This window comes from Colobus angolensis, unplaced genomic scaffold (assembly GCF_000951035.1).
Source record: "Colobus angolensis palliatus isolate OR3802 unplaced genomic scaffold, Cang.pa_1.0 Scaffold219, whole genome shotgun sequence".
Taxonomy (NCBI): Eukaryota; Metazoa; Chordata; class Mammalia; order Primates; family Cercopithecidae; genus Colobus; species Colobus angolensis.
Genome location: NW_012115366.1, coordinates 2,159,315 through 2,186,774, shown reverse-complemented (window position 1 = coordinate 2,186,774; position 27,460 = coordinate 2,159,315). Strand labels below are relative to the sequence as shown.

Sequence of the window (27,460 nt, the reverse complement as noted above, 5' to 3'; positions counted from 1 at the left end):
AATACCATTTTAGTTGCATTCCGTATACTTTGATGTACATTGCCATTATTAATTTTTAGGTATTTTCTAATTTCCTTGTGACAAGTTATTTATGAATATATTTTCAAGACCTTAATATATAGAAAGATTAGCGGCATTTTTTACTGGTTTTTAGTATAATTTTATGTGATCATTGTGTATATTTTGTATGAAACTGATACTTTTTCATTACTTGGGACTTGCTTTATTTGCTTAGAATATGGTTAATTTTCCTCAATTTTTATATTTTTTGCATGGTTCAAAATATTACTTGTATTCTACAAATTGTCTATAATCTTACTAATTTTAGAGCAGCATGATCAATTGCTGAGTGAGATCAATTTAATCTCCTGCTATTGTCTTTTTCTCATTGTAATTATTATTTTTTTGTTTTATATATGTTGCTGCCATGTTTTTGGGTACATATAAATTTAAGATTGTTATGTGGTGAATTATATTGATATATTTTCAAATGTTAAACCAGATTGCATTCCTGGAATAAACCCAACTAGGTTATTATGGATTATCTTTTTTATATATCATCTGATTTTGATTTGTGAATATTTTATCTAGAATTTTTGCATTTATTTTTGAGATATTAGACTGTAAATATCCTTCTTATAATGTTCTTATCATATTTGGGGATCAATATTCGACCTCATAAAGTGATTTGGAAATGTTTCTTTTTTTATTATTCTCTTGAAGAATTTGTGTAAATTTTCCTGTGGTAGGTTTAGGTGAATTTTTTTAAATTTACTTATTTTAATTGACAAATATAAATTGCATATATTTATGTTGTACAAAATGCTGTCTTGGAATGTGTATATATTGTGGAATGGTTAAATCAAGCTAATTAACATATGTATCACCTCATATACCTATACTTATTTATTTTTGGTGAGAACACTTAAAATCTACTCTCATAGCAATTTTCCAGTATACAATACATTATTATTAACTATAGTCACTAAGTTGTACAATAGATCTCTTGAATTTATACTTCCTATCTAACTGAAATTTTGTATCCTTTGAGCAACATTTCCCAATCTCCCCAATTCCCCAAGTGAAGTTTTTGTTGTCATTGTTGATTTGTTGCTTTTTGTATATGTGGTAGGCAGAATTCTAAGAATGACCCTAAATGACCCTCAATCTTGTATAATCCCCTCCCCTTTGAGTATGGACAGAACCTGGGAATGAGTTATCACGCCAAGATTATTGAGTGAGCCTAATTTAATCACATGAGCTCTTTAAAAGCCAAGAGTTTTCTCTGGCTGGTTGCAGAAGAAGTCACAGATCATTCAAAACATGAGAAGGATTGAACACACTACTGCTGGCTTAAAGATGGAGGGAACCATGTAATGGGGAATGTGGGAGCCCTCGAGAGGCTGAGCATGGCCACCATCTGCCACCCAGCAAGGAAACAGGGACCTCAGTCTTACAAGCACAAGGAAATAAATTCTGCCAACAATCAGTGAACTGGAAAAGGGCTCCAGACCCCAGATGAGACCCTTAGCCCCTGCTGATTCTTTGATTTCAGTCTGGTGAGACCCTGAGCAGAGAATCCAGCCACACCATGCTAGACTGCTGACCTACAGAACTGTGAGCTAATAAATGGGTGTTGCTTTAGACCCTCTTTATGGTAATTCGTTACACAGCAATAGAAATCCAAAGCAGTAGATATCCAGCTTTGGATCTGTAGCACTTACTAAATATTAAACTGTTTTTTGTCACATTGGGAAAATTCTGTGCCATAATCCCTTTGAATACTGTTTCTGTGCCATTCCATCTTCTCTCTCCTTCTGGGACTACATACATGTGTGTGCATTTCTGTGTGTGTGTCTCTTGTCTCAGTGAGCCTTGTCTCTGTATTTCCATGTATGCCTTATGTTCTTTTCAGTATTTTCCATTTTTCTCTATATATTTAAGTCTCGACTTTTTAAACCCTATATTAAAATTTAGCCATTCTCTTCTCTGTATATGTTCTTAGATCTGTCCACCAAGCTTTTAATTTCAGTTGTAACATGTTTCAGTTCTGTAACTTCCATTTGATTGTTTTTATAGTTTCCAGTTCTCTGCCAAAATGATTCATCTTGTTCCTTACTTCCTTAAGCATATTAATCAAACTTATTTTAAAGCTCATGACTGACAGCTCCCTTATCTAGACCTCCTGTGAATCTGTTTATATTGTTTAATTTTTCTTTTAGTTTTTGATCAAGTCTTGTCTTCTCTTATAACTAGTTATTTTTGACTGAGTGCTAGGTGTTGTGAGCAATTATTGAGATTTACTTATTCCTCTGGTGGGAGAACTAACCAAGATGGTCTATATTTTTGTTTAATTTTACTTTCTGAGTAAAATGTTCCCAGGCCTCAACTAAAAGCTTGGGCTTTTTCCAGATATCTTCCCATTTGCCTTGTGTGTGTGTGTGTGTGGTGTGTGTGTGTGTGTGTGTGTAGATGGGGTTTTGCCATGTTGACCAGGCTGGTCTTGAACTCCTGAGTTCAAGTGATCCACCTGCCTCAGCCTCCCAAACCTATTTGTCCTTAAATTTCACTTTCATTTCATTCTTCACCCCTTTGACTATTCCAAAGTTGCTGCATACTTTCTTTATCTTTTAGCTGCTGTGATTGAAATAAGCAAATAACTCATGGGGAACAACAATGCATAATTACTTCTCCAGAATTTCTTTATCTCCTGGATCTTGGCAGCACAAGTCATGACTGTCCACTTGTCTAGTTGTTCTCAGTGAAAGAGTTTGTCCAAAGCAACTTCCCCTGCTTTTACTGGCAGTATTGTTTGTTTGTTTTGAGATGGAGTCTCCCTCTGTCTCTCAGGCTGGAGTGCAGTGGCTCAATCTCGGCTCACTGCAAGCTCTGCCTCTTGGGTTCACACCATTCTCCTGCCTCAGCCTCTCCAGTAGCTGGGACAACAGGCACCCGCCACCATGCCCGCCTAATTTTTTTTTTTGTATTTTTAGTACAGACGGGGTTTCACTGTGTTAGCCAGGATGGTCTTGATCTCCTGACCTGGTGATTTGCCCGCCCTGGCCTTCCAAAGTGCTGGGATTACAGGCATGAGCCACCATGCACGGCCAGCAGTGTTGTTTTTAATAGCAAAATCTGGAAACAATACAAATGTCTATGAAGAGTAGACTGTGTAAATACATTATAGTATGTCTATACAATGCAATATTACATAGCAGTGAAAATTAGAGAACTGTAGCTACACATGTCAATATCAATGAATCTCAAAAGTATAATAATGTTGTATGAAAAAAACAATTCATATGAGAATACTTATGCATGATTCCATTTAACAGGCAAAACTAAAGCACAACTAAACAGGCAAAACTGAACAATAAATGAGTTAAATATAAGGAAAAATAAGGGAATTGTTATCACAAAATATACTATATCTTGGTTGCATCTTAGGATGGAAGAGATATATAATTCAGGAGGGGCTTATCCAGGATATTATAAAGGCCTGGAGATTTTCTGTTTCTTAAGCTAGCTAGTGGATATATAGCAGCTAATTTCCTTTGTATTACGATCAACTATACATATCTATTATACATATACTCTTTTACGTATAACATATTCCCCAATAAGAAAATAAATTTAAAACAAAGAAACAAAAAGAAATAAAAGGAAATTACCTAAAAATAAAGAACCTATAAATTAAGAAACAAAATAATTTTATATTAAACGGTGAAAAATACTAAAGCCTGTGTTACAAAAATCAAAAGAAACATGGTATATCCCTATCCCTACTACTTTTCAATATTAATTTCTACCATCTAATGCAATGTCAGGAAAATTAACATCTTATACACTTTGTACAAAAAAATACAAAGTTATTTTGGTTTGCAGGTGATATGATTGTAAACCCCCAAAAACTCCAATGATTTTATCAAAAACTACTAGAATCTAATAAACAAGTATATTGAGATGACTGGAGTCATTTTAAAGACAAACGGCAGTGATTCTCTGTATATTTAATGTCCACTTAACAACAGAATTTAAAACTTTGACACAATGCAATAAATCTATGCAATAAATCTGTGCAAGAAATCTATAAAATCTATAAAATATGTATTAAATACATTTAATAAATCAGAATATGTCTATGAGGAACACTATAAAGAATTACTGGACAAAAATAAGACAATAAATGGAAGGATATATTGTTGGAAGGAAAAATTTAATCTCGTTAAAAAGTCAATCCTTCCAAGATCAATATATAAATTTAATCCATTTCTGATTTTTTTTACAATTAAGGATATGAATAAGGGCATATGTATAAGGATATTAATAACAGAATTATATACATATATAGAATTAGAAATACTTCAATGTCCAACAATAGGGGATTTGTTAAGTAAGTTTCTTGTACATATTTTTTATTAGATATTTTTGAAGTCATTTTATTTGGGGAAATACCTTATGATGTAGGAAATCGGTCACAAAGAAATATTAGGCTAAATAACTAGACTAAAATATATGTAGAACTCAGAAATAACTGAAAGAAAATATAAATCTCTAACAGTCATTATTTTTGGGTTTTGGCGCTGATAGGTAATTTTTAAAATGCTCTTCTGACTGGGCACGGTGGCTCATGCCTGTAATCCCAGAAATTTGGGAGGCCAAGGTGGTAGGATCACTTAAGCCCAGGAGTCTGAGACCAGCCTGGGCAACATGGCAAATCCTTGTCTCTACTAAAAATACAAAAAATTAGCTGAGCGTGGGGGTACACACCTGTAGTTCCCGTTACTCAGGAGGCTGATGTGGGAGGATCACTTAAGCCAGGGAGGCAGAGGTTGTTGCAGTGAGCCAAGATGGAGCCACTGCACTCTAGCCTAGGTGATGAAGTGAGAACCTGTCTCAAAAGAAAAGAAAAGAAAAGAAAAGAAACACTCTTCTGTACTTTTTCACATTTTTTACAATGAGTCTGTGTTACTCTTAAAATCGAGAATGTGATCAATGTTATTTAAAGAAGAAAATAGGGCCGGGCTCAGCAGTTCATGCCTATAATCCCAGCACTTTGGGAAGCCAAGGTGGGTGGATCATCTGAGGTCAGGGGTCCAAGACCAGCCTGGCCAACATGGTGAAACCCTGTCTCTACTAAAAACACAAAAATTAGCCAGGCGTGTTGGCAGACACCTGTAATCCCAGCTACTCGGGAGGCTGAGGCAGGACATGTGAACCTGGGAGGTGGAGGTTGCAGTGAGCTGAGACTGCGCCACTGCACTCCAACCTGGGTGACAAGAGTGAAACTCCATCTCAAAAAATAAAAACAAATTAAATTAATAAGTACAAAAAAAGAAGAAAACAGGTGTGGCCCACTCTGAGAAGGAAAGCATTTACCCCAGTATATGAATGTCTCTGTGTCTTTGTATTTCCTCCACTCATACTTGTGTCATTGTGTTTCTGCACAAGGTACTGATGGGCATGCCCTATGGGAGTATTCCCAGAAAGACAGTGCCTCGGGCTGAGGAAGAAAAGGCCATGGATTTTTCTGTCCTTTGGGATTTTGAGGTACTATTGTCAACATGCCAATGAACTTCCATTTGTGATTATAAAGCCTAAAGATTGCATGGATAAGTATGAAATAGTGCATGTAATTATTGAAAAACCATTGCTTTAATAAAAGAGGATCCCAGCACTAAGCTAAATGAGCTTGCAAACCATGTCTCTGCACAGTCCTCCCGGGTCTCCTTCATGCACTGCTCTCTCCAGCCACACTCTGATGGACGTGGGCTCCCCACGCGGCTACTGTGCCTCTCTGTCTGCCAGGTCTCTGCAAGGTGATCTCACAGTATGGTTTTCTTTCCTCATTCCCACATTAAGACCCCAGATCTATCTCCACTCCAGGCTTCCCCTAAGTTTCACATGACATCTTCAACTGAATGTCCTACTTGCTCTTCAAATGCAACACCTATCCAGCCAAAATCCACATCTCTTTTTCCCATCTCCTTTACTGGAATCACCATTCATCCAATCATCCATGTCTGAAGCCTGAAAATCATCCCACACTTCTCCTTCTTCCTCACCAACCACCCTCCACTGCCATCCAACCAACCACTAAATCTGAGCCTACCTACTAAATATTTCTTAAATCTTTTGCAAACCCAATAATATTAGTTCATTTTCAGACTACTACCTGAGACTGGGTAATTTATAAATAAAGGGTTTTAATTGACTCACAGTTCCACATGGCTGGGGAGGCCTCAAAAAACTTGCAATCATGGTGAAAGACAAAGGGGAAGCAAGGCGCTTCTTACATGGCAGCAGAAGAGAGAGAGCGCAGGGGAAATGCCAGACACTTATTAGAACAACCGGATCTCACCAGAACTCCCTCATTATCATGAGAACAGCATGGGGGAAACTGCCCCCATGATCCAATCATCTCCCACCAGGTCCCTCCCTCAACATCTGGAGGTTACAATTCAAGATGCGGTTTGGGTGGGGACACAGAGCCAGACCGTATCACCAGTTAAGAACCTTGGCTTTCATTCCGTTTGGGAATGGGAATCAATGAGTATCTGAGGAGGAAGAAAATCAACGAATATCTGGACTAAGTAAGAAAAAGCCATGGAGTTTTTCATCCTTCGGGATTTCAAGGTGCTATTGCCAACGTACCAATGAACTTCCATTTGTGATTGTAAGGCCTAAAGATTGTATGTGTAAGTGTGAAACAGTGGACTTAATTATTGAAAAGCCAGTGCTTTAATCAAATAGGATCCCATCATTAGGCAAAATGCTTTTTTCCATGTCTTTTACCTTCACTTTGAATAATGTCCTCACTTTACGGGGACTACTGTCAGAATCATCTACCTCTCCTCCCTGCCTTGGCTTGGCTCCTAAAATTTCCATTCCCTTTGTTGCTGGAGTGATCTTTATTAAATGCAGATCTGACCCTGTCACTCCCCTACCTCAAATTTTCATTGATTCTCATTCCGAGCAGAATAAAAGCCAGTGTTCTTAATTGGGTTTACAAAAGAACTGTTCATGACCAGGCTGCTCCCTACCTCTCCAGTCCCATGTCCATGTAAGACCTCACACTTTAGTGCCCCAGTGCCACCTAGCTTTGGGGAAGTCCCTGCATGCATCACACACTGTCATTGCCTCTCTGCCTTTGCTTATGGCCCTCTGCCTGCAGCACTCTTCCCTCCTTTGTGAACTTCACACCCCCATGCCTCTAGAGGCTCAGTCTGCAGCTCCAAGGGCTTGCTGAGGCTGGGAGGCATGGTTGTAGCGCCTCCCACAGCAAGTCATTGCTGCTGCCATCCTTCACTCTCAAAGTCAGATTGGAGACCCTTCAGAAAGTTATTTGGAACAGGGGTTCCCAACTATACTGTTACTAAGGATTCCTTTATTCTTTTTTTTTTTTTTTTAAGATAGAGTCTCCCTCTGTTGCCCAGGTTGGAGTACGGGGGCATGATCTCTGCTCACTGCAACCTCCACCTCCCAGATTCAAGTGATTCTCCTGCCTCAGCCTCCCAAGTAGCTGAGATTACAGGCGCCTGCTATCACACCTGGCAAATTTTTGTATTTTTAGTAGAGATGAGGTTTCACCACATTGGCCAAGTTGGTCATGAACTCCTGGCCTCAAGTGATCTGCCCACTTCAGCCTCCCAAAGTGCTGGGATTACAGGCGTGAGCCACAGCCCCAACCCCCATCCCTGATTGTATCCCAAATGTTAACAACACTCTCCTCTCCCTCCCATGTCTCCATGTACTCTGTGTAATGAGGAAATAGAGAGAATGAAGAAGAGAAAGAAGGGGAGACATGGAGGGGCTCTGGAGCTACTGGAGGAGGTGAAGGGAAAAACAAGCACATCTAGAACTCTTCCTTTGGCCCCTTAGACTCGGTTAAGACTCTGAGAAAGAAATCCCTGGTAGAATGGACGTGTCTGGTGACCACCAGCTCTGAGCTTATCAACCCAGAGCATTTGGCTTTGCTGTCCCCAGGGCTATATCAAGTACTCTGCACTCTTCTATGGCTACTACAACAACCAGAGGACCATCGGGTGGCTGAGGTACCGGCTGCCTATGGCTTACTTTATGGTGGGAGTCAGCGTGTTCGGCTACAGCCTGATGATTGTTACTCGATCGTAAGTATGACCATCTCATCCACCGGCTTTGACTTCCCAGCCGCAGCTCACTCCCCTGGCCACTCTATGCCTACCTCCCTTCCGGTGGGGCATTCAGAGAGAAAACAGGAAATGAACACAGAAAGCATAAGGATATTATAATTTGTAGTATGAAAGACATGAACCAGGTCATGTGGGATGTTCTGGGAAATAGGATTGAAACTACCCCTTTGGATGAGGCTGAGAACGCCAGCCATGCTGAAATTCTGGGGAGCAGCATTTTAGACAAAAGAAGAGCATGTGCAAAGACCCTGAGGCAGCAATTAGCCTAGTGTTTGCCCCAAACTGCCAAAAGGCCAGTGTGGCTTGAGAGGGAGCATAGTACCTGGTAAGGTAGGGCTGGATGTTTGTCAGGCCTGTTTCTGCTTTTCTCCAGAGCTCAGCTTCCTCCACAAAACTCTTCTGCTCCTCCAAACTCTAGCTTGTGTGTCAGAACCAAGGCTGGCATATAGAAAGATACAACCAATAAACTTATACCAAATAAACGTATGTGGCAATGATTAACCGTGGTGGCCTCTCTGGCCCCAACTTCACTTGTCTCTGTGGTCAGAAGTGGTCTTTTAATATGTCTGTAACACTTAATTCATATTCTCTGAAGAAAAAAATGTGGCCCAGCCCATGGATTGATTGCCTTCTTCAGAATCAGGGGACCCCATCAGCTGTGGCTGGGGGTTGCGGGGTGGAAGGCACTGTCTCCTACACAAACCTATCCAACTGGGTCCATTCTCCCTTCAGCACAGACATGAGGGGTCACTTCTCCCAAAAGAGTGTGGGTGGCTGTGTCTCCAGGAGAGGAGTGGAGCTCTGGGTAGAGTGAAGCCTGGGTAGAGCCCCTGAAAGGGCAATGGGGACGCGGGGCTTGGCTTTCTACCACATGGTCTCAGGCGGAAATGCTGCTGTTCACAAGGCCCTGCCCATCACCCAACAGTGACCACTGGGTGATCTCTGACTGCACAGCGCTATCAGGCAAAAGGAAAAGAACAAGGAGACAGGCGTGCTTTTATTCTTAGCCCTCATGTTGTTGCTTTTTCCCTGTTCTCACCCCAGATAAGTATAGAAATATGGAATGTTTTTGTGACAAACCAAAAAAGCTAACTAAGCCCTGTGGAACAGCAAATCCAGAAAGCCAACATGTTAGGGAAGATGACAAACCCCTACCCATATCTTACAGCACACCTGCTTGGAATTCTGTGATTCCCACAGGGTCAAACTCTAGGGAGCATAGGTTGAAGACAGGTAGGATGAAATAGGAAGGTCCAAAGTGCTTTCAGCCAAACTTGCTTAAGAAAAGGATATATGACCTGATTGTATTAGGATGGTGCAAAAGTAATTGATGGTTTTGAAATTAAAAGTAGTCCTGGGCCGGTTGTGGTGGTTCACACGTGTAATCCCAGCACTTTGGGAGGCCGAGGCAGGCAGATCACCTGAGGTCAGGAATTCAAGACCAGCCTGGCCAACATGGCAAAATCCCATCTCTACCAAAAATACAAAAAAATTAGCCAGGTGTCGTGGTAAGTGCTTGTAATCCCAGCTACTCAGGAGGCTGAGACAGGAGAATCGCTTGAACTCGGGAGGCGGAGGCTGCAGTGAGCCAAGGTCAGGCCACTGCACTCCAGCCTGGATGACAGAGCAAGACTCTGTTACCAAAAAAAAAAAAAAAGTAGCACAACAAAATAGCACCAGCCACCTCAGTGTTTTGCATTTTATATCAGAAATATATATATATATATGTGTTCTATCCAAGCAAATAGATGGCATAGAAGGGAATGCTCCTGTTTGAGAATAGACTCCCAGTAAAGAGTTCTCAAACTGCATTTGCAGGTGAGTCAAGCCACAGGAAATTAGGTATAGGGAAGAAAACATGGTCATGTGTCCTGCTTCCTGCAGGCCTTTTATTACCTAACTGACACCATGTGTGCTTGCAGGGGACTCTGAATTTGTGGGGAAAGGTGCCCTGGCTATCCTAAAAGCTGTCTTGGTTCAAGTCCCTGCCTGGCTTGTTTTGTCGCTGAATGTCAGCTACCTGTTCATCTGTTACCTGTGTCCAAGACTGGCTTAGGCCAAGGTTCCCTGGGGGTGACACAGCAGAAAGAGGGCAGACGTTGCAACAGTCCTGTGTGCCCTACAGGATGGCCAGCAATACCCAAGGAAGCACAGGCGAAGGGGAGAGTGACAACTTCACATTCAGCTTCAAGATGTTCACCAGCTGGGACTACCTGATCGGGAATTCAGAGACAGCTGACAACAAATATGCTTCCATCACCACCAGCTTCAAGGTAGTCACCCCAGGGCAGTTCCCACTTCCGGGGGAACTCTAGGTCCCTCTGATCATTGAGAGACTTCTCCCACCTGGGACACAGAAAATAAGGTCCTCAAATAATTTGTGGCAAGAGCCTTTCCAGAAATGTGAGCCCAGTAAGTAAGAATGCTCTTGGCTTCAAGCCCTTAAGTAAGAATGCTCATGGCTGGTACCCACTGCCTGTTTCTTTTCTTTCTTTCTTTCTTTCTTTTTTTTTTTTTTTACAGTGTCTCTCTCCCATTGCCCAGGCTGGAGTGCAGTGGTGTGCTCTCAGCACACTACAACCTCTGCCTCCTGGGCTTAAGCGATGCTCCTGCCTCAGCCTCCCAAGTAGCTGGGACTACAGGTGCCTGCCACCATGGCCAGCTAATCTTGTGTGTGTGTGTGTGTATTTTTAGTAGAGATGGGGTTTCACCATGTTGACCAGGCTGGTCTTGAACTCCTGACGTCAAGTGATCCGCCCTCCTCCACCTCCCAAAGTGCTAGGATTACAGACATGAGCCACCACACCCAGCCTGTCTGTTTCTTAATACGACAGAGTATCCTGGATGCTGAGACCTGGTGCTGCCTGTTTCTACATGAAACACCTTTCTGCTGGAATAAGTGGAAGGACGCATTTGGGGAAAGCGTTTCTCAACCTTTTCTGCATACTAGAATCACCCAAGGAGCTTAAAAGATCTCCTGGGATCCACTAACAGAGACTCTGATATAACTGGCCTGGAGTGGGGTGCTGACATTGATTTTTCAAAAGCTCCCCAAGTGATTAGAATACCCAGAAACAGTTGAGAATCCTGGTTTGGAGGTGTGGGAATAAAGAAATCAACCCTGATGGCTGCACCAAAATCTCAGAAATCACCACTGAACAACTTATTCATGTAACCAAACACCACCTGTTCCCCCAGAAAACTGTTGAAATAAAAAAAAAAAAAAAAAAAAGAATTTGAACTTGGTAGTTGGAAAATAACAAAGAGAGAGAAAGGGAGACAGAGTGAAAGCTTGGTGATGGAAGGCTAGCAATATGGTCTGCGCAGATCAGCCCTACAGGGGCTGAGGTGGGCAAACTTTTGCAAGTCTGTAGGATTCTGACTGAGAGGGTTCCTTCACAGACCTTGCCTCTACTTTATTTATTTATTTATTAAGACAGAGTGTTGCTCTGTCACCCAGGCTGGAGTGTAGTGGCAAAATCTCAGTTCACTGCAACCTCCGGCTCCCGGGTTCAAGGGATTCTCCTGCTTCAGCCTCTTGAGTAGCTGGGATTACAGTGCACGCCCGGCTAATTTTTTTTTATTTTTAGTAGAGTCATGGTTTCACCACGTTGGCCAGGCTGGTCTCAAACTCCTGACCTCAAGTGATCTGCCCACCTCGGCCTCCCAAAGTGCTGGGATTACAAGTGTGAGCCACCGTGCCCGGCCCATGTCTCTACTTTAAAATCACAATTTATTTTCTAAACAAGAGATTTTTAAAATATATATATGAAGTGCTGCTGACAAAGTTTCCATCATTGTCCAGTGAGACTGGGTGTTGTTTATTTATGCGACTGGTATAAAAACAGGCATGGGGCGTTCTGAAAACAAAACAAAACACAGTTCCATGAGATTATGAAAGAGCCAGAAAGTTTCCTGTGTGTACATGTCCAAAAAAAAGTACAACAAAGCATAAAAACCCTTCTGAGGGTGCATGATAAATAAAGGACTATTGCAGGGTTCTAAGCTGCAGTTGAAGCATATGTATAATTGAGTGGTTGGGTTTGCATATTAAAAAAAAAAAAGTATTTTTAGTAGAGATGGGGTTTTACCATTTTCGCCAGGCTGGTCTCGAACTCCTGACCTCAAATGATCCACCTGCCAATCCCAGCTACTCGGGAGGCTGAGGCAAGAGAATCACTTGAATCCAAAAGGCAGAAGTTGTGGTGAGCCAAGATCGCACCACTGCATTCCAGCCTGAGTGACAGAATGAGACTCTGGCTCAAAATGAATGAATGAATGAGATGTTAAAAAAAAAAAAAGATGAAATTAACCCTATGTTTCTTTCAATCCACATACAAATAATTTCTTTACAAGAGAGGTTTGAGGAGGCCTATAGAACTATAGCTCATATAAAATAACCATCCAGCTGGGAAGCAAATGAATGAAGGCCAAAGATGTAATGCTGAAGCACTGTACATTGTACTTTGCCTCTGTGATTGTAAAAACCATTCCAAGTTCTTCCTTTTTCTTCTTTAATCAAATTTTTTTTTTTTTTTTTTTTTTTGGAGTTTTTTATTTTTTTTTGAGACGGAGTCTCACTCCGGCTGGAGTGCCGTGCTCAGTTAAATTTTTCTATTTTTTGTAGAGATGGGGTCTTTCACTATGTTGCCCAGGCTGGTCTCAAATTCCTGGCGTCAAGCAATCCTCCCTCCTTGGCCTCCCAAAGCACTGGGATTACAGGTGTGAGCCACTGCATCCAGCTCCCATGTCAAGTTCTTTTATGGCTCAATATTTCTCCTGTCTGATCAGTTTCCCCCAGGACCTAGCGAAGCTCACATTTACACTGCAACTGTGCTTTGTTCTCTTTTCTCTGTCCCTCTCCTCTCTTGAATTCCTTCCTGCTGTCCACTGACTGATGCCTGCAGATGGCAGGGACACCCACTAGGAAAAGGGCTTGAGCTCAGCAACTCACAGCATGGGTTTCCCAGCTTAGAGCCCGGTGGGCTTTGTAGTGCATGGAGCAGGGAGCTGACTCTGTCTCCTCTCCTTCTTCTTACAGCAATGGGGGGCTTATGGCCACTTCCATCCAAAGCCAGGGTAGGGGTGATTGGGGGCTTCAACTTTTCCTCCAGGACTGTGAGAAAGGGACAAAGAAGATTAATGTCTTTGAAACACTTTGAACATGTGAGAAGTAAAATGACTTCTTTTGTGAGTTTATTAAGAGAGACATAATATACTTGTATAACAGAATAGAGGTGAAAATTCTGTGAATTAAGACTTTGGGGTCTGGGAGAGTTCATTTTTCATCCTGGTTCTACCACTTACTCTCTGTGTCTAGGGCACAAGTTTAACAATCAAAAATCAATTTTTATATACTAACAGAAAACAATTAGAAAATAAGTTTAAGGTCAGGCACAGTGGCTCATACCTGTAATCCCCGCACTTTGGATCACCTGAGGTCAAGAGTTCGAGACCAGCCTGGACAACATAGGGAAACCCTGCCTGTACTAAAGATACAAAAAATAGCCGGGTGTAGTGGTGGGCATCTGTAATTCCAGCTACTCAGGAGACTGAGGCAGAAGAATCACTTGAACATAGGAGGCGGAGGTTGCAGTGAGCCGAGATCATGCCATGCACTCCAGCCTAGGTGACACAGTGAGACTCTGTCTTAAAAAAAAAAAAAAAGAAAGAAAGAAAAAAGAAAAAAAAGTTTATATTCTATTGATAATAGTATCCAAAAAAAACATAAAATTCCTAAGTATAAATTTAGCCAAAATAATGTACAAGACCATTACACCAAAAGTATAAAATAATGCTGAAAGAAATTAAGAACCCTAAGTAAATGGAAGATACACTATGCTGATGGATTAGAACAGAGGTTGGCAAACTATGGCCCACAGGCCAAATCCAGCCTACTGCCTACTTTTACAAATAAAGTTTTATTGAAACAAAGCATTCGAATGTATTTACATCTTGTCTATGGTTGCTTTCATGCCACAATGGTTGAGTGGTTGTGTGAGAGACCATATGACCAGCAAACCAAAAATACTATCTAGCTTTTTTTTTTTTTTTTTTTTTTTTTGGAGACGGAGTCTAGCTCTGTCGCCCAGGCTGGAGTGCAGTGGCGCGATCTCGGCTCACTGCAAGCTCCGCCTCCCGGGTTCACGTCATTCTCCTGCCTCAGCCTCCCGAGTAGCTGGGACTACAGGCGCCCACCATCTCGCCCGGCTAGTTTTTGTATTTTTTAGTAGAGACGGGGTTTCACCTTGTTAGTCAGGGTGGTCTCGATCTCCTGACCTCGTGATCCACCCGTCTTGGCCTCCCAAAGTGCTGGGATTACAGGCTTGAGCCACCGCGCCCGGCTCTAGCTTTTTATAGAATGAGTTTGCCAACCCTCGATTAGAAGACTCAATATTTTAAGATTCAGTTGGAATCTATTTGACCTATAGACTTAATGTAGTCCCAATCAGTTACTGAAATCTCTCTGGACCTAAGGGTCTGTAATACGGGCAATAACAGTAACTATTCTACTGGTTTGTTGCTGGGATTAAGAGGGACAATGCGGCCGGGCACAGTGGCTCATGCCTGTAATCCCAGCAGCTTGGGAAACTGAGGCAGGCAGATCACCTGAGATCGGGAGATCGAGACTGGTCTGGCCAACATGGAGAAACCCCATCTCTGCTAAAAATATAAAATTAGCCGGGTGTGGTGGCGCATGCCTGTAATCCCAGCTACTCGGGAGGCGGAGGCAGAAGAATCACTTGAACCCAGGAGGTGGTGAGCCGAGATTGTGCCATTGCACTCCCACCTGGACAACAAGAGCAAAACTCCATCTCAAAAAAGAAAATAAGAGGGACAATGCATGGAAAGTACCATGTCTGACTCATGGTGACTATTTAAGAAATCTAAGTTTTTCTTATATGTACTGGAATAGCAATAACAACAAACGTATTTTTTACAGAAAATAATTCTCCATAGGGCACAGGGCATTACATCATCTCCTCTGTATTATTTCATTTCTGGAAATATAGAAAGTACTATTTTCAGGGACCCAACAGCCATGGTTCTGGCATTTCTGGCCTGACATTTATGCACATTTCATTTTCACACATTAAGGAATCAATTGTGGATGAACAAGAGAGTAACAAAGAAGAAAATATCCATCTGACAAGATTTCTTCGTGTCCTGGCCAACTTTCTCATCATCTGCTGTTTGTGTGGAAGTGGGTACCTCATTTACTTTGTGGTGAAGCGATCCCAGCAATTCTCCAAAATGCAGAATGTTAGCTGGTATGAAAGGAATGAGGTAAGAACACATCTCTGATGAAGTGAAGGTTGACGGCAAATACTGAAATCACTGGTTCCTATGCCATTCATTTGATTTATTGAAAGTCTGGATTATAGGCTTGTTTTAATAAGTGAAATTACATCCCTTTCCAGTCAAATAGCATGAATATCCTGAACAAAAAGTCACCTGTTATTAGGTTTTTGGAACTGGTTTTTACAACTAGAAAAACTGGATTAGCAACTGGATAGCCAACTGTGCAACACCAATTACTAACGAGGTGATCCTTTCCTCACAGCTTTGCAGTTCCTTATGTCATAAATCAAGTGCTTATTAATGCATTGGTGTGATTCTGGGCTCTCTTTTCTATTCCTATTTGTCTATTCCTGCACAAATAAGAAACTGATATACTATGCATTTACACTATGTCTTAATATCTGATAGAGTGAGTTTTCTCATCAAGCTCCACAGTAAAACGCATTAAGGTTTTATTGTGATAACAGAGAATCTATAAACCTCTTTTGGGAATTTGACATCTGAGATCATTTGTGAAAATGGCTACAAATTCTTCCTGTCATTTTATGCACATCCCTTTGCTTTCCTTTGCACATTCATGAAGAGGTAGCATCTGTGTCCCCCATCTTTTGAATCCACCTTAGCTTGGTCATGTGAGTTGGTTTAGCCAATGCAACAATAGCAACCATGAAACGTGCAGAGATTTGAAAAGTGCTTGTGTAGTGAGACTTGCTCTTTTACTGCTTTTGGAAACCCTCACACCTCCATCATGTGAATAATCTTGGGCTAGCCTCCTGAATGATGAGACACATGGTCCATCTCCCCACTCTGGCCAGTAGCCAGTAAACCACCAGATATTTGAATGGAGCCATCAGCTATCAGCAGGTAAGGCCAACAAAAGAACACCCAGTTAAGTCCAGTTAAAAAAAAAAATGCTGCCCCACAGAATCATGAGCTGGATAAATTAATAATAAGAAAAGAGTTTATCTTGCATTCAAACTGCTATTTAAAAAAAAGAAGACAGCCTATCTCCTCCCAACAAAGCAAGAAAGGATATAAAAAAGGAAATATGGAATTGATAAGAGGACAAATATAAAGCACAAAATCAGATTTAAATCTAAATATATCAGTGATTCTAATAGATGTAAATGGATTTGATGCTACGGTTTGAAGACAATAATAATTAGATCAAAAACTGTTAAAGCTATGTGCTATTTATAATTAACTCATCTAAAACATCGGAACACAGAAAGGTTTAAAATAAAAGAATGGGGCCGGTGGTTTCTGCTAAGGGTGGCCTAGGTTATTTGGATCAAGTAACCAATTAAAAGCACTAAAAATGCTGGTTTAAAGAAATAGCATACCTTGAAAACACTGAGGATCTGAAAATACAGTGAGAGACCCCCAAGACCAATTTTAAGTGAAAGCCTGTGACCAGAAATATAAGGGGAGTATCAGTGCCAAGTCTCTTATGCTCTGAAGGCAAATGCTGACTTTTCAAACACTTGTTTCTGTGCTCTAGTTCCATCCCACTAGGGCCAGTGTCTTAACCTGTGTTGGGTTAATTAGGTTCCTGCAGCCTTGATGTGGTGACTCTGTCCTAAGGTGGGAAGTTTCACAATGGCCAATTAGCAGTTCTCGTATTCCCAATTTATTTCGAGGCCTTCATACCCCATCAGTCACTCGACTAATATTCAACACACACGCAGTAATAAAAGGGAGGTAACAAACCACAACGATGGCTCCGGAGACCAACACATCAACAGATGAGCCGAGTGGATCCATAAGTCATTCAGGCACTGACCAGCAGAAGCAGGCATCGCTGTTTCCCTTTTGCAGAGCATCCAGCAGCCGCTGCCAAAATCGGGAGAAGGTTCCAGAGTTCTCATGGGCAGAGCCTCCAAAGGCTTTTTGAACAAGGCCAGGTCCTGGCTGCTTTTATGATCCTCCCAGATGGGTCTGTTCTCTTTATCTCAGCCAACCTTTCATTCTCTATCAGTTCATTTCAGGAAATACCAGGCAGCAGCAGGTGTTCACTTACCACCTCAGTCCATTAGACACATGCTTATCACTTTGAGAGGGGGTGGAACAACTTCACTATGGGCTTAATGCTTTTTGACATGACTGACTCCATTTTGAGACATTAGGATCACAAATTATGATGTATCAGTTTGCTAGGATTGTGATATCATTATATATTTCTTATTATATATTGGTCTGCTCCCAGTTTCTGGCACACAGCCCCTAAAACCCTTGGAATCTCTAGAGTGATCAGTGTTTTTGTGTATGCCAGTAAGATGACTGGTGGCTGGAAGCTCCTGGATAACCTCTGCATGTGGGTTGGCTGCCAGGGGAACCAGTGATTAGAAAATTGGAATTTTCGGCTGGGCACGGTGGCTTACGACTATAATCCCAGCACTTTGGGAGGCCGAGACAGGCAGATCACAAGGTCAGGAGATCGAGACCATCCTGGCTAACACAGTGAAACCCCGTCTCTATTTAAAAAATGCAAAAAAAACTAGCCGGGCGAGGTGGTGGGCGCCTGTAGTCCCACCTACTCGGGAGGCTGAGGCAGGAGAATGGCATGAACCCGGGAGGCGGAGCTTGCAGTGAGCTGAGATCACGCCACTGCACTCCAGCCTGAGCAACAGAGCGAGACTCCGTCTCAAAAAAAAAAAAAAAAAAAAGAAAATTGGAACTTTCAGCCATATCCCCTCACCTCCAAGGAGGGGAGAGGGGCTGAGGTCGAGCTGATCACCAATGGCCAGTGATTTAATCAATCATGACTACATAATGATGCCTCCATAAAAACCCAAAGGGCAGTGTTTGAAGAGCTTATGGGTTGCTGAACACGTGGAGTGTGGCAAGCCCAGAGGGTCTGGAAGCTCCAAGCACCTTACCCATACCTTATCCTACGGATCTCTTCCACCTGGCCATTCCTGAGTTATATCCTTTGAGATAAACAGATAATCTAGTAATTAAATTGTTTTCCTGAATGATTTGCTCACTCTAGCAAATGACCAAACCCAAGAAAGGGATTGTGAGAATCTCTGCTTTATAGCCAAATCAGACAGAAGTTGCCAGTAACCTGGCAACCTAATACTTGTGATTGGCATCCAAAGTGGGGGCAGCCTTGTGGGATTGAGCCCTTCACCTGTGGAGTCTGTGCTCACTCTGGTTAGTGTCCTAATTGAATTGAATTTTACGCTACCCAGCTGGTATCAGAAAATTGGTTGGTATGGGAAAAAATGTGGTGTCAGAAGTGTCAAATGTGTCTGACACATTTGGTGTCAGAAGTGTCCTGAAAGTAAAGTGTTGAGAGTACAGAACGAAAAACATATAGGCTGCCACAACAAAGCACCACAGACTGAGTAGCTTAAACAACAGAAATGTATTTGCTCACCGTTCTGGAGGCCGGAAGTCCGAGATCAAGGAGTTGGCAGATTTGCTTTCTCCTGAGGCTTGCAGGGGCTGGCTGTCTTCTCCCAGTGTCCTTCTGTGACCTTTCTGCTGTGCATGTGCACGGAGACAGAGAGAGATGTCTGGTGTCTTTTCCTCTTCTTAGAAGAACACCAGTCTTATTGGATTAGGTCCCACCCTTGTGACCTCACTTAACCTTAATTACCTCCTTAAAGGCCCCATCTCCAAATAGTCACATTGAGAGTTACGGCTTCAAGATACAAATTTGTGGGAGGGGGAGGAAGAGACACGATTCAGTCCATAAAGTCCAAAGAGACAAAGTTTCCAAACCAGGACTTTTCCATATTAGGAGGAGGGGAAAATCTCCCTAAGTTGACCTCACCACCTCTCTCCCAGGAGTTAAGGCATTCAAGGTATGGGTGAACCTCATCTGACCCTCCTCGCACCTCCAGTAACTACTGAGGGGGCAGCTTCCTGTTTAGGCTGGAAGTGGAAAAGAGAAGGAAAAGGTGCAGTCCCCAGAGCCTATGGCCTCAGACCTTCCACTGAGCAGACTTGTATCTGGGGCTCTCAGCCCTTGACTTTGGTTTGAAGCGTTGTAGATGGTAGTGTACCAGGCACCTGGCAGAACCAAGCTTAGAGCCCCTAATTCAGCATGTACATATCTAGACCTCAAAGAACTCCATAAATAATTATTAAAGGTCAATGACCAGAAAGAAGTTAAAGGTTACCTGGTATACAAGAAAATAAGGCAAAATGATAGACGTGCTCCTTTTACCTACATGCCAAGATTTATTTTCCTTTTTCTTTAAAGTCCATTAACTTTACTTAAGAATACGTCTTGGTCACAGTGGCTCAAGCCTGTAATCCCAGCACTTTGGGAGGCCGAGACGGGCGGATCACGAGGTCAGGAGATCAAGACCATCCTGGCTAACACGGTGAAACCCTGTCTCTACTAAAAAAAATACAAAAAACTAGCCAGGCAAGGTGGTGGGTGCTTGTAGTCCCAGCTACTTGGGAGGCTGAGGCAGGAGAATGGCATAAACCCGGGAGGCGGAGCTTGCAGTGAGCTGAGATCCGGCCACTGCACTCCAGCCTGGGTGACAGAGTGAGACTCCATCTCAAAAAAAAAAAAAAAAAAGAATATGTCTTGGTGTTGGTCATTCTGGTTTGATATTCTCAGATACACAATGTGTTCTCTCTTTTTTTTTTTTTGAGATGAAGTCTTACTCTGTCGCCCAGGCTGGAGTGCAGTGGTGTGATCTTGGCTCACTGTAACCTCCACCTCCTGGGTTCAAACAATTCTCTTGCCTCAGCCTCCTGAGTAGCTGGGATTACAGGTGCATGCCACCATGCCTGGCTAATTTTTGTATTTTTAGTAGAGATGGGGTTTCACCCTATTGGCCAGGCTGGTCTCGATCTCCTGACCTCAAATGATCTGCCCACCTCACGTCCCAAAGTGCTGAGATTATAGGTGTGAGCCACCATACCGGACCCCAAAGTTTTTTTAAATGTTACACAGATTCAAATCTTGTTTTTCATTTAAGGGAAGATTTATTGAATTACAGTTGTTTTAATTTGATCTGTTCCCATGTTTGGGTTTTCTTCTTCAGGACCTCCTATTATACCTCTGTTGAATCTTCTTTGTCTCTCTTCAATACATCTCATTTTCTCTCAAATCCTATTAACTTCTTTCTTCATATATTTTTTACTTTTAAAATTCTCCCCCTTTTTATCTTTTTCTTGTAATTATCATTATGTTTTTTAATTGTGATTTTCTTAGGTATTCTTCAATTTTAATATAGTTTTCCCTTAATTTTTTTTTTTTTTTTACAGTATTCTGTTACCAGTATTCTGGGTTTTTCTAATTTTTATTTATATTGTTTTATGACCTGTATTTTCTTAACATCTTTCAGTTTTCTGTTTTTGAATACTGATTATAATTCTTTTAACTGTTCTGTATAACTTACTTTTTGGTGCGTTTTCCTTATCTGAAAGGAGTTTAACCTACTTCTTGTTCTCTTTTTCTTGTAATAACTTTGTATGGGATTTGACCTAGAAAAAAACTTTTCTGCTGTACATTTTCATATAAAATTAGTTTTGCTGAAGTTTTAGTGAGGCATGGTTCAGGATAACTTTCCTAATTTAACAGAGCTCTCTCTTCCACTGTTTTTGTGAAGTCTTCAAAATATATGGTGGCTTGCTTTCTGAGAGCTCCTGCCTCTCATCCCTTTTCTACTTGTTATCTAGACCTTCCCATTCCTTTCTCTATATTCCCCCTGTCTGCTTAATTTCAATTCTGTTCTCAGAATAGTCTCCTTCATGTTGTGCCCTGTCCTGTTAGGGAGCTTGACTGACCAATTTCAAAAGTTCAAGAGGCCCAGGCTGTTTTAGCTCATCTCCAGATTAACCAAGAATGACCTTGCACTCACTATTATCGGACTGAGCAGAGTTCCTCACAGTTTCAGCTGCTGTTCTCAGATTGTTCCACTATGCTTTTCACTGAGTACCTATCAGCCATTTTGACATCCTCCTGTTCTCAAATTCACTGGACACCCCACTGTTTCTCTTGGCCTTCTCTCATCCAAACATGAACTCTGTAAGAACTTGTGGCTGTTGGTAATTTGTATTGTATTGTATTGTAACCACTTGTATTTAAGGATTCATTAGGACATCTAACTTTGATGTCTATGTGATTTTTATTTTATTATTTAATTGCTTCATCCAGTTTTACATGAGAATTCAGGGAGATTCAAAAATCATGTTGTGGCTATCATTATCTTCCCAGAACGCCAAGTTATTATTTTTAGTATGAAGATGCATTCACCATGAAAACCATCATTTTCTCTTAGGATAAAGTCCTAGATGGCTTTCCCTGACTTACCTTCCCAGTTGTACCTTTATTTTTCTTTATTATTATTATTTGAGATGAAGTCGTGCTCTGTCATCCAGGCTGGAATGCAGTGACACGATTTCAGTTCACTGCAACCTCCACCTCCTGAGTTCAAGTGATTCTCTTGCCTCAGCCTCCCAAGTAGCTGGGACTACAAGCACGCACCGCCATACCTGACTAATTTTTATATTTTTAGTAGAGACGAGGTTTTGCCATGTTGGCCAGGCTGGTCTCAAACTCCTGACCCCAGGTGATCCACCTGCCTCAGCGTACCAAAGTGCTGGGATTACAGGCATGACCCACCACACCTAGCCACCAGTTGTACCTTTAGTCACTCTTCCCATCTTCACTAAACTGCAGCAACATTGGCCTCTGTTCTGCTGAGATGCTTTCTCTCACACACTCTCATCTCTCTTGAATAATTTCAGGTATGAGTTTAAATGTTATATCCTTATTTCTATTATATACTTAATGTACTTAACCTTTGCAGCATTTTTACGTTTGTAATGATTATGTAATGATTAACTCATTATGGAATTATTTACATCTACTTTAAGTCCTTGTGGGCAGAGTGTGTATGACTTTTATTCTTTGTTGCATCTTTAGAATTTGGCACAGTGACTCACACATAGTAAGTGCTTAATAAATGAGAGATGGAGGCGACAGAGCAAGACTCCATCTCAAAAAAACAAAAACAAAAAACAAACAAAAAATAACTGCGTACCCAGTGGAAAGTAAATCCCTGAACTGTTGACCAAATTGCAAGTTGGTCAGCTCTTCTCGGCTGGTCCTGACTCTCCCACTCTCTCTCACACCAACCCTTGGTTTGGTTTCTCATCATCTCCATACCTGTCCATATAGTTCTTACCTGGAGAGCCATCACTGCCCCATATCTACCACTGCCCTTCGTTATATGTTTGTGTAATGCTTAGCCTAATTCCCTTCTCTGCCACAAAATTCCACTACCTCTTCAGCTCTCATGGACAGTTCCATCTGTAACCTAAAACATCTTATTTGATCATGGTATTCCTGCCTACTGTTGTTTGTGCTTTGGTTTATTTTTGTCAAGCCTGCATCCTAAGGAAACTGCAATCCTCTTAAGGGTAGAATTCATCTTGGGCATCTTTTGAGTCCTTCTCACAGCTCAGTGACCCAGTGAGGCTTTGTGGAAGGGACGTTTTTCCACCTGCCTCAGTCTCCCAAAGTGCTGGGATTACAGACGTGAGCCACCGAGCATGGTAAAAAGTATTATTTTCGGCCGGGCGCGGTGGCTCAAGCCTGTAATCCCAGCACTTTGGGAGGCCGAGACGGGCAGATCACGAGGTCAGGAGATCGAGACCATCCTGGCTAATATGGTGAAACCCCGTCTCTACTAAAAATACAAAAACTAGCGGGGCGAGGTGGCGGGCGCCTGTGGTCCCAGCTACTTGGGAGGCTGAGGCAGGAGAATGGCGTGAGCCCGGAAGGCAGAGCTTGCAGTGAGCTGAGATCGGGCCACTGCACTCCAGTCCGGGTGACAGAGCGAGACTCCGCCTCAAAAAAAGAAAAAAAAAAAAGTATTATTTTCATCAATACTAATAACAACAACCATGATAGCATCTGGTCACACAGCAATTATGATATGCAAGCACAGGCCGACTGCTCAGGGCATGTTGATGCCTTTGCCAGGGTCACACCGCAATCTGTATAGAGCCCAGGGCATCTCCAGGGGCAGCGGAGAGGGCAGCAGAGAAGTGGAGACTGATGGCCATGGGAGTGCAGGGATGGTGGCCAAACAAGTATAATGTTGATGACACAACCTAGGCTTTCCTGATTCCTCAGGTAGAGATCGTGATGTCCCTGCTTGGAATGTTTTGTCCCCCTCTGTTTGAAACCATCGCTCTCCTAGAGAATTACCACCCACGCACTGGACTGAAGTGGCAGCTGGGACGCATCTTTGCACTCTTCCTGGGGAACCTCTACACGTTTCTCTTGGCCCTGATGGATGATGTCCACCTCAAGGTAAAAACCACAACGCCCTCCACCCCACTGCAATTCCTGGTGCCCATAGTATTTTCTTTTTTAATATAATAATTTCATTATATATAATTCATATTAATTAAATAAATGTAAATTCAGAAAAATAAAATTAAAAAAAAAAACTCCTCAGAATCTATGACCCAAAGATGACCATTGTTAACCTTTTCCTATTGTTTTTTACTGTCTTCTTCTCTGGCTGTCTTTTTTCACACCATATACATGTCATTTGATACCTTAATATTTTATCTTCAGCCTTTTCCACACTGTTTCAGAGCTGCCATAAATGATTAACAGCCAAGTAATTGTCCTCTAAGGTGCTATGTCATGACTTAACCATTCATCAATGCTCACCACACAATTAGGGAGCACCCACAATGGCAGGCCTTGGGGTAGAGCAGACAGGAAGACACAGTCCTGTCCCAAGTGTGTTCACACTCTGGGCCAGGAGACAGCCTTCATTACAGCACTCTGGGGGATGTGCATCAGCAGGGGTAAGCCCAGGGCAGCATGGCAGCACACAGGAGAAGCTCCAGATCCCACCCTGGGAACCTTAGCAGACACTGGAAAAGGCAGAGGGAACAGCTGGGTCAACAGGGAACTAGATGATGGCTGAACAATGGAGTGGAGCAGAAAAGTGAAAAAAATAGAGCAAGGGAGGGCCTGATTATGCTGATGCCCCTCTTCTCCACCTCTTCCCTCCTTATTATTGAGCTGTAGGAACTTTTCCCTGATGCTAACAGAAAATTATTCTAAGCATGGAAGTGACTGAATCTGGCCCTAACCTCCCCTCCTGGCTCATCTCTGGCTTCCCTCCTACCCAGGAGACTGCTCTGCTCTCCTGAGCCTCACATTTCCGCCACAGGACAAAATTCTCTCTTGCCTCTCTCTCCACCCCTCTCCTCATGTTTGATTAGTTGACTAATCCTCCTTGAGGTTTTGGCCCAGATGTCACCGCCTCCAGGAAGTCTTTTGTGGCCCCCATTGTGTGATGTGGATGCTCCTTCTCCCAGAGATAATTTCCCACAGCTCGTATCGCTCTATTCTGTAATTGGCTGTTCATCTCCGTCATTTACTAGATTCTAACCTTTCTGAGCAAAGCTCCATCTCTCTTGGTCACTCCTGTATCACCATTACTTTATATGCACAGAAGAAACCCTGAATAAATTGTTTTCAAGAGAATAATGAATGACTGAATAAATACATGAATGGATAGATGAATGCTTGGATGGATGGATGGATGGATGGATGGATGGATGGATGGATGGATGGACGGACAGACAAATGGATGGATGGACAGAGAGATAGTGACTTATAGAGTAGAAGATACCTTCATGGGAAAGACCCAAAGACTACAGCCTCTCCTGTACATATTGAAAGCCTGAGGAGGGAATTTCTGCAAGGACTCTGTCCAGGGGTAGAGCAGAAGCTATATGGTAGGGTTGTGGCATTTGCTCGCTTTCATTGTTCTTACAGAAACAGTTGGACCATCCCTGGCTCCTTCCTACCCCCCACCTCCATCTTCTGTTCTAGCTTGCTAATGAAGAGACAATAAAGAACATCACTCACTGGACTCTGTTTAACTATTATAACTCTTCTGGTTGGAATGAGAGTGTCCCCCGACCACCCCTGCACCCTGCAGATGTGCCCCGGGGTTCTTGCTGGGAGACAGCTGTGGGCATTGTGAGTAGTTATGCTCTCTCTGAAAAGGTGACCCCTGTTCTTGGTTCTTTGTTATTCCCTCCTTGATGTTTCCATTTGCAGAATAAACCTGAAAACTTACCAGCTGTTCATGCAGCAAACATTTCATAATCATCTTGGAAGAAATAAAATTACCAAAGCAGATCCTGTGCCCCCCAGGAACTCCAAATCTGTTTGGTGTCTCAAAGGTTGTGATGTTGTCTGGTAGATATTTTCAATTTTTCCAGAAAAATAGTAAATTATGTCTATAATGTAAATGCAGAGAAAGCTTTGTCCTTCAGTTTTTGGTCCTTCTTTTATGTGCCTCTGTGCAAAACCTGTTTTATTTTCTCTATATATAAAAAAAAAAAAAAAAAGAGAGAGAGACAGAGAGAAATCCAACTAGCAGGAGGTGAAAAAAGCTAGGCATTGTCCCCAGTGACTGATGGTCACATTTAGTCTTAGTGGGGGCAGCTGGCACTTCAGAATGAGCGGGGAAGCAAGGCCTTCGAGTCCTAGTGATGCTGACTACGATGCATTGGGCATAGCCAACTTAACAGGCAATTTACATACATAATTACTAAGTTTCCCAATTTAGTAATTTGTTGGTATCAGTATCAGATTGAGATTGATATCAATATCAGCTTCAAGAGGTTCAGAGGTTATTCCAAAGCCATACAATTGGTAATCTGTTGAGCAGGGACCTAAATTAAGCATTTTCCAGAGCCAGGGGTCACCTCTCTTCACACACAAAAAATCAGAGGGTCACAAAGACAAAGTCAGGTGGGTGGGAGAGAGTTTATGAGACTCTCAACCAACTCTCAGGGAGGGTGGAAGAAGTGGGCAAGGTCTCCAACCACCCCCTCTTCCTATGTTCCTCTGCAGGAATTCATGAGGCTGACGGTGTCCGACATGCTGGTAACGTACATCACCATCCTGCTGGGGGACTTCCTACGGGCTTGTTTTGTGCGGTTCATGAACTACTGCTGGTGCTGGGACTTGGAGGCTGGATTTGTAGGTCACCACTTCATGGACATTCTGCTCAAAGGAATTTCAACCATCCTCTTTGATACTTATAGCGAGATGCATTCTTAGGCATTTCATTTCTTTGGAGGCTTAATGCCAGTCTCTGCTCTGTGGAATAGTAAAGTGTTTAATTTGTATTGCCTTTAAGGGTCTTATTTGCCTTCATAGGGGAAACTGCTTTTTCCCAATGTAATAAACAATGTGACCTTCTATTCTAGGAAATGGAGGCATCTGGTCTAGGGGAAAGTGGACAACACGCTCCAGTACTGAGCCAATGGTTGATAGGGAATTGCACCTGAGCAGCCTCAACTCTCACTAGGGAGCCTGAAATCTGACAGTGGAGGCGAATATTTTGGGAAGTCCTGGAACACATCAAGAACGCAATAACCACTGGTCCTGTCTTCTGGATGATGCTTTGAGAAACCTCCTTTGACTTGTATTCCCTTATAGCCCTCTTCCCCACCTACCTGGTAAATGTGTGTCATTTCCTCTCAGTAGTGGCCTTCTATGCTCTGGCAGAATCTCTGGCTCAGACACCTGTGCTGTACGTGTCCCTTCCACGACACCTCACTGGCCCAGCCTGCAGTCACTGGTGTGCATGTAAGTTACCTACCTCTTACCTGAGCTCCTGGTGAGAGGCTCCATAGGATGTTGACCTGTGTAGCCCTCATCCTGGCCTGGCCCAGGTAAGGGCACCAGTACAGGTTTCTGTCACATTTTTTTTTCTTTCAGTCATCAGTCTCAGTTATAAACAAGACTGCTGAGCTTCTCAGCAGCCAGGAAAGCTTCATAATCTTGTCTCTGAACAAAGATGAAAGAACTTTGTGCTCAAAGAGGATGACATCTTTGATAGAAATACACAATATTACTAAGAGGTCATTGTTCTTAAATTTGTTTGTAAGATCACCACGGTTTCCAAATAATACTAAAGTTAATTTGAAAAATAAGCATGTGAGAATATCCAGAAAAAATA

The 27,460-nt window shown here is 42.3% G+C and overlaps 1 protein-coding gene across 1 annotated transcript in view; it reads left to right on the top strand.

Moving 5' to 3' along the window:
* TMC2 (transmembrane channel-like 2) overlaps window positions 1–27,460 on the top strand; it is a 110,240-nt gene that overhangs the window by 53,654 nt on the left and 29,126 nt on the right. Inside the window, exons 8-14 of the mRNA XM_011943351.1 lie at window positions 5,452–5,550; window positions 7,987–8,129; window positions 10,297–10,444; window positions 15,270–15,458; window positions 23,587–23,766; window positions 25,315–25,464; window positions 26,347–26,475. Coding sequence (XP_011798741.1) covers window positions 5,452–5,550; window positions 7,987–8,129; window positions 10,297–10,444; window positions 15,270–15,458; window positions 23,587–23,766; window positions 25,315–25,464; window positions 26,347–26,475 — 1,038 coding nt within the window. The remainder of the gene's footprint in view (window positions 1–5,451; window positions 5,551–7,986; window positions 8,130–10,296; window positions 10,445–15,269; window positions 15,459–23,586; window positions 23,767–25,314; window positions 25,465–26,346; window positions 26,476–27,460) is intronic.